Genomic DNA, 17,752 nt, shown 5'->3' on the forward strand with positions numbered 1-17,752 from the left:
CGATCGAAATCGTATACAGGGGACAACGAGGGTTCTCGAGGCTAGAAACGGATGTAAAAGATGTCCGGGGCGGGGGCGCGTAGTTAAGATATATGACAACTTACCTGCTTAGAGAGAAAGGAAGGTGAGTTTTCAAAGGCTGTCGAGATTAAATTGCCCGACACGGAGTTGATTTAGTTTCTATACAAGCTAGTGGAAACTCGGCTATTTCTGAGACCGGTATGAGAACTCGCGAGGAACTCGAGTCGAGAGCTTCGTCTTATTAACCGGTCGATGCGAGATCGTCCAACAGGGCGTAATCCAATTCGTAGTAGTTTTCAATTTGCGATATTACGGCGTAATGAAATTAAGATTTTCATTTTAAACGCGGCCATTCTCGAAACATCGAATTTGCCGAACGGCGAGGGATCGTCGAGATCAGAAAAATTAGCCGAGTTTCCGCGGAGTATTCGTAGATGGATGAAGAGGAATTGGAGCTGCGACGTGTCGCTCGTGATAAAACGCGATACGCGCGTGATGCTCCAACAAAATCGAAGGACGAGTTCTCTCGCGCGCCATTATCGCCTCGGAAGATACAACTTCTCGAAAGATATCGACGAAGGAATTAATTAAAAAAAAAGAAAAAAAAAAAAAACAAAAAAGAAAAAGAGAAAGGAGAAGAGGAAGATGAAGAGACGAAGAGAGGAGGAAATGAGGTTAGGCGAATAAAGTACGAGCATCACTGGCGTCGACGAATTACCTCGCGAGCGGTGTCAAATAAAAGACTGGACACAAGAGGGCGTACACAAGATGTAGCATTTAATGCTCACGTTTCAAAAAAACACTATACAATGGACACTCTCTAACATAGACCACCTTTGACATCGTCCTTCCTTTCATCGTCATCACGTTGCGATCCGTGAGTGTTTTGAACACAATCGATCCGGGCCAATTCACGCGATTGATCGACTCTGTTCCCTCTATGCCCGAGACGCCGTCACGCGCCTCTACGCAAGCCGGGGACGCGTGTACGCGCGTGTCCAGACACATTTCTGTTAACGGATGGACGCGTGTGTGCACGTAATCCCACGTACGTTAATACTAATATTTTACATCGACAGGTATCAGTTTCCGTTCACTGTGTTTTGTTCTGTTTCACGGGCTGCCCTTGTTCCGTTCCGCGCGCGCGTCTCGAGAGGCGAGAATACACGTGGATCGACAGCGTTGGATCAACGAACATCCTCGCCCCGGGTTTACCCGAGGGGTCGAAGGAGGAACCACCCCTCCGCACGACCACGCGCGTATCGTAATTTCCGCGTCGTCGCGCTATCACAATCGTGCGGAACGACGATCGAAGAAGCGGTTTGTCGATTCACAAACAACAGAACACAGTTCGATTCGATTCGTTATTTTTTTTTCCATTTTTTTTTTTGCTTTTTTTCGTGTTAATTTATTTGCCGTTGCCTCTTGTTTTTCTTATTTTTTTTTTTTCTTTTTTACTTAAGGGTGTCAATAGGTCGTCAATACGCAAACAGTTGAAAAAATCTGATTCCATACCGATATAATAAATTTTTAGCTTACTATACACATCATCGTCACCATCAGCATAATCATAATCATCATCATATATCATCATCAGCATCATCATCGTGGTTATCAGCATCATCATCAGCGTTATCGTAATCGTTTTACCGCTTGATGATCATAATGACGTTGGCCGCGATCTTCAGGCGGACGACAACCGTCCGACCCTCGTTATCGCTGTCGTCATTATGATCATCGCCGCCAACGCAGGCGACATGGTTGCTAACATCGTCGTTCTTCCGTAATTACACGATAATTATACATTACTTTCCCTCCTATTTCTCTTTTACACTCTTACTCTTTATTCATCTTCCTCTCTCTCTCTCTCTCTCTCTCTCTCTCTCTCTCTCTCTCTCTCTCTCTCTCTCCCCCTCGCTCTCCCCCTCGCATTCTGTCTGTCCTCTTCATCTTTTCATTTCTTCCCGGTCACTCTACTCCATTCGCTCGTTTCCTTTCATCCCCGTGTTCCTTTCACGCGCACACGCATGTCTTCTTCATTTGCACGGTTATTTCACTCTCGCATGCGATTTCTTTCATCCCCTCTCTCTCTCTCTCTCTCTCTATCTCTCGCTCTCTCTCGTTCTCTCGTTGCCGTATAGCCGCTGTTGTCGTCGCTCATAAAATCTTTGTTTTAAGTTTCTTTACCCTCTAACATGATTATTACTTAGATACCTTACTGTTACTTCGTATACATTTTTAAGGCGATGATTCATTCAATCGGGTGAACTCATTTAGAAAACGAACAGCCAATAAACGTCGTCCGTTCGCCGCCGTCTTCGCATCCCTTCCGCAACCGTCGGAACGCTATTCCCATCTTTCCATTCTTCTTTCCTGCTTTCTATTTTCCATTTTTTCTCTCTTTTCACGCGCCTATACATCTCGCGCCCCTTTGTATAGGCTCTTCTCGTTAATCGTTCGTGCGATCCTGCTTCCGTTTTTATTTTTACTTTTATCCCCCTTTCCCGCCCTTCTCTCCGTCCCTTTCCACATTTCTTCGCCGCGTAACGCGTCGCCGGGCATTTCCACGAAAATATTGATCGCGTTCTCCGACCTCGAGGGCCGGGGGGGTGGTGTGTCAGCGAGCGGGGTAAAAAGACGGAGCGCCGTGTTCGTACGCGCGTCCACCACGCTCTCGCACCCCGCAACGAGACGGAAATGCAGCCAACTTCGCGTTCCGGGGCGTTCCTTCCGTCGGACCGTCGATTCTTCGCCATGAAAAAATAATTTAGTCACCCCTGTCCCGTGGCTGGTGATTCGGGATTTCCCGATCGCTCGAACAATCGATCACAGGCAGAAACGACGGTCCATCGTTCCCTTCGTTCCTTGGCCTTTGTCAAATTTAACGTTAGGCAGAGATTCCCATTGAAATTTCTCGTATGCGCGACGACGACTCGACGCGGAATCGGGGACGGCCAACGGGTCGGACATCAACAAAATTAAACAATATATCGTTCAACAAATAGAATTCGTAAAAACGCGTCGCCCCGTCGGCGAACGCCCCCGATCGTACGCCCTTTCGTCGACCACCCGCGTTCGTCTCCATGATTGTCTCGTACTTGATAATCGATTATGAATTATGCGATTGCTCGCCGGGCGTCGCGAGATCGTCCCATGCCCTGGCCCTGACGAGACCCGTCTTCTTTGATAAAAAACCACTCTGCGTGTGGGAACGATACGGTGTCGGTGAACGGTAAAAAGTCTGGGTCCCCATTGTCGTAAAAAGCTTTCACTAAAAACATTTGGAAAACTCGGTCGCGTTAAAACGTTAAAAAACTCGTCGTGGCCGCGGGACGATTTCGGACGCGCGCGCGAGATTCTACTATTTTCGCGTTTTCTCGTATACCGTGTATCCAGGTAACCAGGTCGTCGAGAAATTTCAACCAGGGAAACGTGACGCTAACGTTCGCTTTCAATTTCTATCAGCTATCTCCTCTTCCCTGCCGCCCTCTCGTTCCGGACAATTCGACGTTCGTCGAGTTTCGAGTTTCGAATTTCGCGCGTGCAGGATCGCACGATCGATCGCAGCGCTCGCGAAGAGGAGCTACGCTCGCGTGCGCTCGCTCACCGGTCAGAAGTCGGACGCGATTGGTTTCGACGAGTGTCGGGAATTTCTCCAATTAACCGGGACCTATAACTGACTTCTCTCGCACCTGAGTCTTTCGGTATACGTGGGTTATCATTTTTTTTTTTTTTCTTTCAGTATACTAATACGTCGCTACGCTCGCGGTTAGGAAAAGTCGACGATCGTTTCGCGTTCACGTTTCGCAGAAGTTCGATGTTCTTAACGAGCTCAATTTGACGGATCGTCACGTCGCGACGATGAACAGGTAGCTCGCGAAACGACGCGATCGATTTTTCCTCTAGCACCGCGACTCGCGGCAAGAGCAGTGTGTGTTTACATTAAAATTTTTATACAAGATTTGCGTGTATGCGGGCGTATTGAAAATATCGATAAAATTTGTCTCGTATGCTCTGCGTTTCTTTCGTTCGTTCGCTTTCCCTTTCTCGCAGTCTCTCTCTCTCTCTCTCTCTCTCTCTCTCTCTCTTTCTCTCTCTCTCTCTTTCTCTCTCTCTCTCTCTCTCTCTCTTTCTCACTATCGTTCCATTTTTCCCCGTTGCCTGTCGCTAGTCGAACGATCAGTTCAATCGTCGAAAGGTAACCGGGCCGAGCGCTTTCGAATTTCGCGCGCTTTTTCCACGCGGCTTCGCTTTGACGTATTACCTACGCTTAATTCGATCAAGTTTTCCACTTTTTCCTCTCTCGCTACGGAAATTCGTCACGCTCGTGTTTCCTCTTCCTCTATGCGCGTTCTGCTTCTTTCGTTCCCTCTTTCTTCGATTCTTTCCTGCGTTCCTAGTCTAATAGCGAATGAAAGCGAATTTTTAATTAACGCGTGGAAAAGTCCCGAAAAAGACTGGTCGAACGGAACGTTGCTTTCCGCGGAAAGAAATTATACCGATAACTGTAAGGTTACTGCAATTACGCGAAATCGTTTGGTCGAAAGAGAGTGCGAAACGGTAGGAATAATTTCGGAAAACATCGAAGGTTATTCGCGGTACGAAAAGGGACGAGAAAAGCGCGGAGATCGAAGTGGCCCATAGGATTGTCGCGATTTTATTGGACGATCGGTTTGAAGACGGTCCCAAGACTCGTTCCGTCGAATGTACACGGCGATTACATTCACGAGCTGCATCGTTTCGAGGACCCCGACGGAAGTTCGATCGATCCTGAGCACCGATCAACAGTTTCGTAGCAAGGTCCTTGGTACTTGGGGCGAAATTTCATCTCGTTTCCAAGCTTGTTCCCGGGAATCGAGAAAATTTCGACGAAGATACAGTCGATCTCGCATCATTGGCAATACTCGGAATTTCCTTGGTTCCCGATCTCTGCCTGCGCGCTCGAGGCACACGCTATGGCGTCGTTCGATTACGATCCTCGAGAATTTCACCGCGATACCGCGCAAAGTCTTCTCCCCGTTGATCCAGAAACCAGACCGATGGTTTCTTTTCCTTGGATAGCGAGCTGCTGGTATTACGTCTTATAGGGCCAATTCGTTCTACGTCGAGACGCGGGGGATGAGAATGGACGAAAGGGGGTGAAACTCGATTACCATCCCTAATGGTGGCGAACGAAACAAACAGCACCGTTTCGAGTTTTCGATATCGATACTACACAGAGGATTACACGGGTCGGAGTATTACGCGAACGACGCGGTCGTTCGTTATCGAAACGTGACTAATTTAAGAAAAGAAGGATCACGGATGGAGTGAGCAGGAAAGCAAAGAAGACGAGAACGAAAGAGACGGACCGTCCCGACACGATGTTTCCTGGTGGTCGCTCGCTTTTCCCGATTCACCCTCCACCGTTCGCCGAGGATCTCACTGGTCCACAGATTCTCCGTTTATTACCGAGCCCTTTCACCTCCCCGCGGCGCGGCAAGATGGAAAGAAACGTCAGGAAAGGACAGGAAAGGACAGGAAGAGACAGGAAGAGACAGGAAGAGGAGTTTGCGCGCTCGCGGGCAAACACCTCTCGTGGAGCCTTGCCAATCTTCGATTCCCTTGCCCTCCTCCCTCCTCGCGCTCGCTGCGACTCGATTAACTATTTATACGCGATATATTATATTAATTAAACCGTAGATCGTGTACTCGGCCCTCGCCTGTTTTAGATTCTCATTTTCGTTTCGTTTATTAATTATCCTTACGGTGCGGGGAGACGGGGCTTGGGTAATAACGCTCATTTCACTCGCGCCTGTGTGTACGTGTGTTTCGTCTCTGTATGCCTGTGTACGTGTGTGTCCAGGTGACTGTGTATCGTTTTCTATGCGTGTGGAGTCGGATCAGGTGGGGGAGGAGGGATCTGACTGCGTCATCGAGCTGTGGACGATGAAGAACCGTCTGATCCACTCGCAGGTATCTATATTTTTGAATTTATATATTTAATATCGCTCGCGTATACTATCTTTCTCGCGTTCACACACTCTCGCGCACCATCCTCGTGTCTGTTTCAGCGTATCTTCTCCGCTCTTGCCTCTCGTTTGCTCCTTTTATTTTTCTCTCTTTCTCTCTTTCTTTCTCTCTCTCTCTCTCTCTCTCTTTCTCTCACTCTCTTTCTCTCACACTTCTTTCTCTTCCGACGCGTCTCCTCGGTCCAGTACGCACACCGAACACGGCACAACACACACGAGAATAATTATCGTCCCAAGTCCAATTAAAACGCTCGCTTGTATATATATATTACAACCGGGGGGGGCCACATGTTACTTCAGTTATGTATATATTTATAATATATAATTACTTCTTCCTTTAATTAGTAAATTCATTTATAATTAATAACTGTACAAATTTCAATGTCACCTATATATATATGCAAGTGAATGTGGTCGACGCTCGAGTCCGGCACACGCGTCGATTTCATTCTTCTGTCCTAAAAGTTTCTTTCTCCGTCGTCGTCCCTCATTTAAACGTTTCTTTTGTTCTCTATTCTTAAATTTGTTCCATTAGTTCTCCCACTTCCTATCTTCTTTACCCTCGCACCCAGTTTTATTTTTCCTCGCATTTGCAATTAGCTTTGTACGCGCGCGTGCGTGCATATCCGTTAAAAACCGACCGGTCTCCGATCATCCCCCTATTCTCGTTCCTCGTCAGTTTTAAACCAGCCACCCACCGCGCATCTAAAATTCTTTTCTCTATTTATATTTATTTATATACCCGTATATATCTATACACATGGATGCGTTCCTGTTTCCGCGCGCTCTGTCTGTGTGTATATATATATACATACATACTGCTCGATCTCTTCGAATTCTTCGTCGAACGTTCACCCCCTGGTTCGCGCCACTAGAATTTCCCATTCGTTTCGTCGCCTCTTGCACACGTGGACATCTATCTATCATAAACGGATCCGTGCGAGCACCGGGTTCGCCTCGTTCCCCCCTCTCCCGCTTTCCTTACATTTTCTTTATTTTTTTTTTTCTCCTCGTTTTTAACCACCCCTTTTAATGTACACATGCCCGCTAGAAATTGCCTATATCACTCTGTGTTCGAGGTTACCTCGTCGTGTTCTCCCCGTCCTCTCTACATAATCGTTAATTAATAATAGCTCGATCGCGACCGTATTAAAATTTAACATTTAAATTCTTCGATCACTACAATATTACACCGCGACATTTGTACACAGAACAATCACATGAATTTCCTCTCGCGGCTCCTCGTTCCTCGTTCTCCAAGCCGCGCCGCTTCCACCCATCTTCTTCTTTCCTCCGCACCAGCCATCTTGCTTCCGGTTCCACGCGTTCCACGCCTAGGTCGGTCCTCCTTCGTTCGCGCCATCGGAGTCCTTCCGCTTCCGGTTCCTCCTCCGACCAACGAACGCCTCGTCCTTCCACTCGAACCACCGATATTTCCCCTCGACATTCCGTTTCCGAGCCCAGAACCGGCCCGACGGCTGCTTTTTCCGCTTCCACCGTCCGCATCGTGCGCTCCTGGCTCGAGCAGCCGGCACCACGAGCCTCGACGTGCCACGCCGGCGAAAAATCTCTCTTCGCTTCCGCGTCGATCACGCCCCGCAGGCGACGAATCGCTCCTCGTTGCCCCCGTGCACCTTGCTCTAACGCCAACCGGAGCACGCTGCTTCCGTCACGCTGCTACGTTTCCCGTTCCGCAAGAACCGTCATTCCATCGTCTACCTTCACTTGCGACTACTGCTGGAACGTGACAGATCAGCAGCAATTAATGACACCGCCTATTCCAGAAACTTGCTCCGAGAACGATGGAAAGAACCGTTTCTCCGCTACCGGTAATTCTCAATCCTCGCCGATTACCACCGACTATGCTAGCATCCGGAACAGCTTTCTTCGAAGCGAAGCGATCGAACAAGAGTTGTTAGAGTCTACGATTCCGTCACGGTTCCCGATATTTCAAGAAACTCGAGGGATGCCTAAATGGCTGAAGCGACGTTTCGTGTTTCGCGAGAAATTTCCACCCCCGCACCACCCTACCCGAGTATTCGACGTTCACCAATTTAACCACCCGTTCGATCTTCGTTTCCGGCCATCAATCTTTCCATCGTCATCGAGCTCGTCACCGACTCGATTATCAAATCAACAACGACCACCGGGCCGGTGTACGTCGTGTTCGACGTCGCGCCGACAACACGGAACCGGCCGAACTACTTTCCCACGTACCTTTATATGTGATGTCCATAGTACTCTGGGTAATGGTACTGATTGTGGAAGGTGGGATCACCGGGCGGCCGGTGCATCATGCTCGCCGCCTGTCCGTCCATCATGTAGCCCATCGTCGCGTCCGGACTGTACGCCCCGCTCGGACCTGCGGACAATGGCGGAAACACTACACGTTACTACGGTTAGATCACTGTCCTGTAATTGGCGGGAGGGTATTGGTAAAGCTCGTCGGTTCCCTTGAAAGCATCGCACACGGTTGTCGGTTCCTTTTCTGAAAGGACGCGGACATCGTTACCGTTTGAAGACCAGAGCGGAAGACGCGATCAATTTATCTTTGTTGCTCGATTTTTGTATCAATAAATTGGTACATGGGACAGTTTCAACGCAATGTACTCGAGAAATTTTGAAAATTTTGTAATTTTTCCGCTGTGGTCTTCATCTGCAAAGGGACCCAACGAGCTGTGTATAGTAAGTAGTCGATGTCACGAGTAAAAGCTTAAATTTTCTACTAATTTTGAGCATACCGAGGAACAAAGCGACTGCTCGTTTCTCTAGGATCTAGGATGAGCGCTAACTCGTTCTCTTTCTCCACTCTTCCATGTCTAGATCCTCTAGCATCGATGTTCCTATTCTTCCATTGCATGGAATCAATTCCACGACACTCGATAGCTACGTGCCTCTGAGTCACCAGTCATCCTCGGCCGTCAGTGTTAGCTATTCTTACCTGCGCTCTCTCTAGCCACTCGTGGAACAAGTCCTTGCCATAAATCGCGCGAGAGCGAAATAGCGTTGAATTAATTGCCTTCGACTCTTAAAAATACATCGTGCATTAACATGTTCCACGCGTGGCGTGTCATACGTATGCTGAAACGTCTCCTTGCTGCGAAATGGCGACGCGGTGACAGCTCGCAGTCGGATTGACGGATAAATATTTCGCGCGAGGCATGTAAAATGGCTCGGTATCGTCTCTTCTGCGAGAAACGGCAGCAACTTCGTTAACAGCTCGAAATAATAACGAATCACCGTGACATCGACTGTGTAGACGTGTTCATGTCACCCTTGGAGGCCTCGTCATCCCTATTCTGAGAGTTTTATACGGAATAGTTATGTCTTTCTCAAGAATATCGATGTATTCGAGTACTTGAATCAGAGCAAGGTCTATCAGAGCACGGCAATACCGTGGAAGAAACTGGAAAGACTCGCGGTGCGAGTAATTCACCGAAGACGAACATCGGAACAGGGATTCAATCTTCGTCGGTGCCGAAGCTGTTTGGGTGGACGCGACGACAGCTCCTCTCTTTTCGTAAGCGGTAATGGAGCCAGGAATCCACGGGAGGCTCCCCTAGTTTTAATGTCGGTATCTTAATGTATATTGCCGCGATAAATCAAGGCCACTGATTGCGTCCTACCCTCGGGCACCGATACGCGGCGAAGGAAGAGCAAAGGGGAAGATAGAGAGAAGAGGAGGAGGAGGAGGAGGAGGAGCGTCATCTGGAAGTCTCGAACCGGAGACTGGCTATTGTCGGATGCTCTTCTAAGCCTTTCTTATGCCAAATCTGGCCGGTCTATCTCTCTTCCGAGAGAGGAACGATATTTGCTCGTGCACGCTCGTTTATTGCCTGTCGAATGGCGGACTCGTTTCGCGAGATCCTTTGTTGCGAATCGGGCTGTTGCGTCAACAGTCTTGGTTTCTTGGTAAAATGCTTCTGCGAACGCGAGTAATTGTTCCTTGCGTTGATAAATAGCGCCGGTGTGTATAGATGAGGTGTTGGGCGCCGGGGATTGCAATAATCTGGATGGATAGCTGTGTGCGAAAGTAATTTCGAATCACTCGTGATTTATCTACCGGCCGATTGTTTCATCCGCGCTGACGGCTATTGTAATTTGAAAGTTTGAAATTTAGAACGACAAAAGTAACAGATTTTGCAATGGGAACAGCCGTGTGGCTGATCTTTGTTCTCGATGGAGACACGTGGAACCCTGATTAATAACCGAAAATGTAACTACGAGATTATTTGTCGTAGACTCGTGGCGTTCTTCGAATGACGGGGTTAATTTTCAAACACGAATTCAAACTATTACACTCTCCAACGAAATTTTACTTCTCGCGTGAGCTGTAATATCCATTACGCGATTCAAGTAGAGCTCACTCGCCTGAGCAAGAATTTGTAATCGAAATTATGCTATCATTGTGATTTTCCAAAAAATGCGAGTTTTTATAAAAAGACGCGATTTTTTAGTAAAATAAAAGCACCGAAGAAATAAAAATATTTTAACATACACATATGTCTAATAGATATTCATTCTATGCAAGTGCGAATGCAGTTATAGCTTATACAATATGTATAACGTGTAAATCTTAAACATTATTGTTAATAACAAATTAATATTGTTAATAACAAGTTGTTCATAACGTATATATATAATAAAATTGATAAAGATTAATTAATTAATGATTATTACTTGAACTTACAACATATTCATGTGAATATATATATACAATTTACAAAACGTTTATAAATTATTACATTAATTGTTAATAACGAATTAATGTTGTTATTAACAAATTTCTCGCAACGTATATTTATAATAAAAGTGAAAAAATCAATAAATTATTGGCTATTAAAGCGGAAAAATTATAAATAATGAAATCTGCGAAGTTCTAAAATTTTTAATTGGGGTGGGGGGGCTCGGCCGATCGGAGACTATATAAAGGGCGACGCGACGCTTCAGAACTCATTTGTCAGTTCGACTTCGGAAGTGACACGTCTAAATTAATAAGTGCGCGAAGGGGTGGGATCCGATGTGAGGTGGGGATTGGCTACCCCCACCCACACCACACCTCATTAAACAATTTACTAATCATTTTATTTTTGTTTTCAGATATTAATTATTTTTTTCTTTCAGGTTTTAATTTTTTTTCCTTCTTCCAGGTATTAATTATTTTTTCGACTTTCAGCTTCTATTCTTTCGTTTCTATTTATTTTCATTTGACAATTCGAATATTTCGTATAATATTCGAATGTATCGTCGTTAGATAGTTTGTGTCACATCGTTGGGTTGTTCTGTCTCATCGTTGGGTTGTTTTGTCCCATCGTTGGATTGTTTCTGTCTCGTCGTTGGCTTGCTCGTTCCATTTGGTTATTAACATTGATGGTTTCCTCGTACTAATCCCTTTCCTTTCAGCTACATATTAACACTAATATATTCTGTTTTAGCTTTTAGGTTTCTCAAGACTTCATTTGCGACACATCAATGGACGATGCGTGCGTTTACTTTTAAGTAATCGTAAGATAGATCCATAGACTAAGTATCATGTGCGCGCTATCTGTACAAAGGTAAGCTACCTAATTTGGAGCGAAATTTATAAATTCTCTATCATTTTCTTATCCCCCTCGTTTAGCAAATAGAACATAATTGTTCTCGCGATAATCGCGATCGTTCGTAAGTACCGACTAGCCTACGCGACGTGCTCTCGTGTACTCGATAAGTACATGCTTCGTAAGTCATCCTCACGACTCGTCTCCGACACTCATTTCCAGTCACTGTCAATCTCGTCATGCATCGGGTTCCAGGGTGACCCCCTCGAATCGGTGCGTCTTCTGACCTCGACCGGGCGGTCCGCTGCCTAAGTCGTACGCGACTTGGGCTCGGGCACATGCTGGCTGACGGACTAGTACCATCTACGGTTAGACCACAGGGATGATTAAGTTCTACCCCGTGTGGCTGGGATGCGAAGTGTCTGTCTTGGCCGGCAACCGCCCAGCTGGGCCCTCCCGTTGACACTAGAAGTTTCATTGGTTCAGGGACTATCCTTGGTCCACGTGTAAGTCTTGACGAGTGCGACAGTGACTGGAATTGAGCTAGGCCCGATCGGGAGGGTGCCGAGGTATGAAGTTATCTCTGTACACGGGAGTACATCGCCTAGGCTAGTCGGTCTTTCGAATAATCGCGAACTCGTTCGGGCGCGTCGCGATTTTCTATTAGCTCGCGTGTTTGATATTTCATTCCCTATTTTTATGGGAACTTGAAAATATCTTAGCGTTGCGACAGTAGAGTTTCAGTATACCGAACCGAAATCCCTTTTGTAAGACACGAAATATAATAAAGTGTCAGTAGAGTCATTTTAACTTAATTCGCTCCAAGTTAGATTAGGGTACCTTTGATACAGGTAGCGCCAGCAGGCTGCGCCATTAGGGCGCATGTCGGGTCTCGATGCGTAGCCACCTCCACGTGGTGAGACCTGGTAATTGGTATCGTTTTCCAAAGAGCAATCTTTGGAAAACGATATCAAGCTAAGAGCTACGCACCAAGATTAAGACATTTTCCATCTATTGAAAATTTTAAAAGTTCCTTTTAAAATTTTATAAGAAAATTGTGTTTTCTCTTTTGCAGATTATTGTATTTTATGAAGATTGAAACTTTTCGGAAACTGAAGATGACAGAGCAGTTTCGACCACGGATTCGTTCTCAGCAAAGAAAATTCTACAAGAATTACCGAATGGATACGACGGATTAAAATTCGCGTGGAACATTGTTATCAATCTTATTCGATATATTTTTTGAACCGACGATTAGTCGGAAGGATGTCGACACTTGTCTCTGTTCTATTAAACGAACAGCAAATACCCGTACGTGACGCGTCGCAAACAAACCCGCCGCGCTTTGCTATGTCCGCGACCGTACCGTAAATCACAATTATTGCCAACGTTTCTTTGCCCTCCACTCTTTATCCGTCCCACGACCCTTCCGTTTCCTCGGACGCGTGTTTTTCTCCCGCGAATTCCATACCCCGTCGGATTCGTTCGTTCTAGCCACTGGCGGAACTCGAGGAATTGCGGATTGACGAGGGAGCACCGACGATGGCATGCAAATAATTTCTAGACGATCGCAACTGCGATCCTGTCTCGGTCTCGGCATACTCTTTCGATGCGACTGCTCGAAGCAACTAGCACGTGGAACGAGAAATATTCATTCGTCAAAGTTGAACATCACGAAAGAGGGATTCTCAGAATCCAGTGGATAGAAATTATCTTATTTTTCTCTTCAATGCACAATTTTTAATCTTAGAAAACTATTCATCGAGACTCGCAGAGCAGAACGAAGAATTCGAAGATACCGATAGCCAAATTCGTATCGCAACGGGATAGACAAGTTACCGTCTTGATTAGCAGAAGGTGAAAGTAAGAATAATTTCGCGCGAGGATAATAATTTCCGCGTCGTTAAAGACACGCGAAAGGACCCAATTACTAAACCCAATAACGAGATTTACCGCTCGCGAGCTTCGGCGACAAAAGATCGCAGGTAGCAGAACAGAACCGCAATCCCGAAGCAACTCTCGATTCCTTAAACGCAACGACGAGAAGAAGCTCGCGAAGCGCGCTAACGAAACTCGGATTCCATTACCAGACAACGATCGCCTCTTCGAACCACTTCTCATCTGCCGGTCTAACGAGGCTCGACGCGCGCGTAACTTTCGATTCGCGGCCGATTCCGCGAGAAATAATCGGCAGTGGCTGTCCGTTTACTCTTAACGACGCAATTTGCACGTGTGCAGGAGGAGACAAGAAGCTCGAAGCGGTGGCGTGCCCTCGGCCCGCGATTTCTTCGAACGCCTCCCGCGCGGCCGATTCCTTAATTTCCCATATTGTGGCCGGTGCCGCGCGTCCCGGGGATTCCCGCTGCGTTATAGCGCGGTTTAATCACGCTACGAGCGCGCATCCCTCGTTAGCGGGATATCGCCGCAGCGGCCGTAACGCGAGGCTACATTCCGCGCGGCCCAGCGAAAGACGCTCGCCGGGGAACGTCTGCCAGGCCTCCGTTTTATTGGATTCGCGATAATCGTTGCGGGCTGCCGTGATTGGTGGAAAGCCGCGGCACTGCCGATCCTCCTCGCCGCGGGATCGCGCGCACCGGCAAACGGATCGAGCGTTTGTTCGCTCGTCTTCGGCTCCGACGGCGCAATCTCGCTTTGTAATTCTCCAGCTCTCCCCCTCGTTTTTCTCCTCGTTCTTCCCGGGCCAGATGAGGTGTAAGAGCTTGTAAAACGATCGGTGTACTCGTGTTTCTGGGCTCAGGTGGACGATTATGATCGAGGCTCTTGCCGCGAGTTGCAATCTTGTAAAGGTAGTCGATAATGGCTTCATACGAGAATATGATTCTAATCTCGCGGTGTTTAAGGAACGATTCTGGCCAGCGAGCCAGTCCGATGCTCGCGAGGGCGTCACGGATCGAGGACGTTGTTAAAGACTATCGTGTTTCGCGGATAAAAAGGAGCCCGAGAGCACGGTAATAAGGAATACGTGGTACTACCTTGTGCGCTCGGCTGGCGCCACTCTGGCGGCCATCTTAATCCGCGATTCGTCGGTTGCTTTTAAAAAATATTACAGCTATCTATACGGTAGTCGAGATAATACGATTCTAAACGATTTTGCAAATCGAAAAAAACACGAAAACTATCGAAAGCTATCGAAATTCGCAGACCCGTCGATCGTGTAACAACGATGGAACGATAAATCGGAGACAACGATCCTGCAGGAAGATGTCGGGGAACGAACACGCGTATTCGCACTCAACGCTTTGACGAGCAATTACGTCGCGTTACGACATCCTGCAGCCAATCATTGGGATTCACGAGCGTCCTGTAACCGACTCGCACCCATCGCTACTTGGCCATATCGCGGCTGGAACGATCCAGCCTAAATCTCCAGGGTCGTCAGATTCTTATCGACGGGGCCTCGAACGATTCGCAAAAACCACTCGAGACGAAAAGAGAGAGGGCTCGATCGCGCTCCTCCCCCTCGTTCCTCTCATCGCGCTTTAATAAACGAAGACGAACTATCGGGAGATATGATCGCAGCCTTAATGGCACTTCTTACGGCGCCTTTGAGTCTCGTGGAGATAGCACTTCACAGTCGTACGGGGAGTTCGTTAACCGGTCCCTCCATCACGAGAGCCGCGTTACTTTTGCTCAGGGTCGAGCACGGAGTTCAGGCGTTCGAGGGCTGGTGACCGACGACACGGCGGGATCACGCTGGTAACGAGCTACCGCGGGAAAAACTCGATGTAACGTAATAAAGCCCGGCAAGCAACCTCCTAAGGCGTGCTCCTAACGCGCGTAAATCCGTAAAGTTCCTCGCCTAGGCACACGCTTCGGACCCTCCTGAACGGGGTTAACACCGAAACTACGAGTGCAATACCGTGGTGGCCGGTCATTTATTTCGCAGTCGCTTCCTGCAGGGGGAGGAGGTTAATTGCGGACGAGGCAAGTTGCGAGAAAGTATGTCGAGGATGCGCCTGGGAGCAACTCCGAGGTGTCGTTTAAGGGGTCAAGACGATTCGGCAGAGGAATTTGAATCTTGGAACAGCGGGGAAAATCGTGTTTGCCGAGTCTCGTGGTATTTGTCCGTGTTTCGCGATACTTCTACAGGGGTTCCCAAAGGGGTGGCTGCTGCGGCGTACTTCGCCAGCTTTGTTCCAGGCGGAACACACGCGAAGAGGTCGCGATTATTCGCAGCGAAGATCGCGCGCGAGAGAAGTGTCGATACTCCGTTTCCTTGACGGGCGGCGATTTATAGAATTGAATAATGGCTGAATTAGCGACGATTACAAATTGGCCGGCCGCGTAATAAATAGCCAGCGAATTGATTAATAAGGACGCGTTAAACTGTGCATCGTTATAATCGATGATAAATTATGCGAGCCACTACGGATGCAGAAACGACTGGCGGAATTTATGAGACGGTTCCCCCGAGCCGTACGTATATCGGCAGTCAATGAAATTCGACGGAATCGAAAAAACCGGAATAAACCAACCGGGAACACGTTTACCCTGTCATTATCTACGAATTAACAAGGCTGCCGTGAGAAGCTGAGCGAAACAAATTGCACCTACGTCGACGTGAATTAATCCGAGATTAAAATGAACGGTAATGGCCGATCGGAGACGGTCGTGGAACGTATGTGGCGCGTCGAACGTACGAAACTCGTAAAAGTTTCATCGAAATAGCTGTATACAACAGCGAGAGCTCGGCCGCGATAGATTTCCCTCGCGCTCGCGAAACTTTCCGCCGCGATTACCTCTGATCAGCGGGCTCGAGCAAACCGCAAAACACGGAAAGACACCTTCGAGCAGCCACTAAAGCGTATCTATTATACCGGCGAAGATAATCCCCTCGGAAACGAGGTAAAACTTGGAAATCCGTTTTGCGGGGGTACGCCGGCGGCGGAGGCGGGGGCTAGGGGTGGTAGCACGCCGGGTCGCTCGGTGGCGCGTTCGCCCGCCAACACGGGAACAACATTAGTAACTTATGGTTGCGGCCCAGCGGCTGGATGGCTGGCTGCGTTTCAGACGTAGATCCGGAGCTACGGAAGCGTGGTAAGAGGTCGAAGCCTAGAGAGACCGGCTGCAACCTAGACGAGCGTGGAATCCTTGCGGGCAAAGGGGCGGCGAGGAAGGAGCACGAAACCGAGGCGAACCGAGCTTCTGAACTTAGTTGCCGGCGACACCGTGAGTTTCGGCCGAAGTTCCAGTTCGGAGAGCCCCCGTCTAGCCGCGAGGGCATAACCCGAGCCAACGCGCCCGCCGGAGTTTGCCAGGGGCTTTCACCGGCGGAACGCGGTGTGAAAACCGCGGAAGAAGGAGCCCCGCCACCGGGACGGAGGAGAACCAGCCGAGAACCGTGATAAATATGAGCAGTCTAAGTAACAAGCATCAGTTCCCGGGGAGTTCACGCCGTGGCCGAGTGTAGTAACGAACTTCCGGCAAGATTTAAAGGAGCCGGCAAGTTCGACCCGCCCTTTTCCTACCCCTGTCCTCCCGCTGGAATTGACGACTTAATTAGCCACGGGAACCGACTACCAGCCACTCCAACGGTTGCAGAGATCTCCTCTTCTTCCAGAGCTTCCTCCATTTTACCGAATCTCGATGTAACCTGGTCGAATACGATCGCCGATTGGTCAAGAGAATAGCGTTTACGCGCGCGATTGAATTATCCCGCTTATATTATACATTACGATGTACAGGAACTTGGGAACTTGGACCGGGGAATGCCAAGAATCCGAAGCAGAAAGTGATCTTTCGAGGAACTTGGAGGACGACGGTAATATCCATCGAGAGGCAAACTACCCTCGAGTCCGGGGGATGAAACGAGCGAGAGCGGGACGGAAAATCGTCACGGTTAGTGGGTACCAGAGGGAGCCAAAAACGTCCCTGGCCCCTTGGAGCGCGCGTAGCCCTAGTCGTTCACGGACAAGCAAATTCCGAGAGGTCGTGGAGTCGAGACACACGGGTAAGAAGAAGAAGGGACAGGGGAAGGGTGATTCGTCGAGCGGAAACCGGAAATGTGCTCCGGAACCTTCAACAATCCCTCGATGAAACTATTGGTCATCCGCGACGCAATACCGGATACGCCGGATCTAATAACTCATCCGCCTGCTGCCTGCTCTCTCCCGCTCTCTCGCTCTCTCTCTCTCTCTCTCTCTCTTTCTCACGCTCTTTCCC

General features: G+C 48.2%; 1 protein-coding gene across 3 annotated transcripts in view; it reads right to left on the bottom strand.

Annotated features, from left to right (window-relative positions):
* Window positions 1-6,012: 6,012 nt before the first annotated feature.
* hth (Meis homeobox homothorax) overlaps window positions 6,013-17,752 on the bottom strand; it is a 452,720-nt gene continuing 440,980 nt past the window's right edge. For all 3 annotated transcript variants that reach the window (XM_017903964.1, XM_017903963.1, XM_017903962.1), the window contains 2 exons: window positions 8,250-8,415; window positions 6,013-7,766 (listed from right to left, as the gene is read on the bottom strand). In XM_017903964.1, the coding sequence (XP_017759453.1) occupies window positions 8,252-8,415 (164 nt within the window). In that variant the 3' untranslated portion in view covers window positions 6,013-7,766; window positions 8,250-8,251. The remainder of the gene's footprint in view (window positions 7,767-8,249; window positions 8,416-17,752) is intronic.

Source organism: Eufriesea mexicana, unplaced genomic scaffold (assembly GCF_001483705.2).
Source record: "Eufriesea mexicana isolate 0111107269 unplaced genomic scaffold, ASM148370v2 scaffold2632, whole genome shotgun sequence".
Lineage (NCBI taxonomy): Eukaryota > Metazoa > Arthropoda > Insecta > Hymenoptera > Apidae > Eufriesea > Eufriesea mexicana.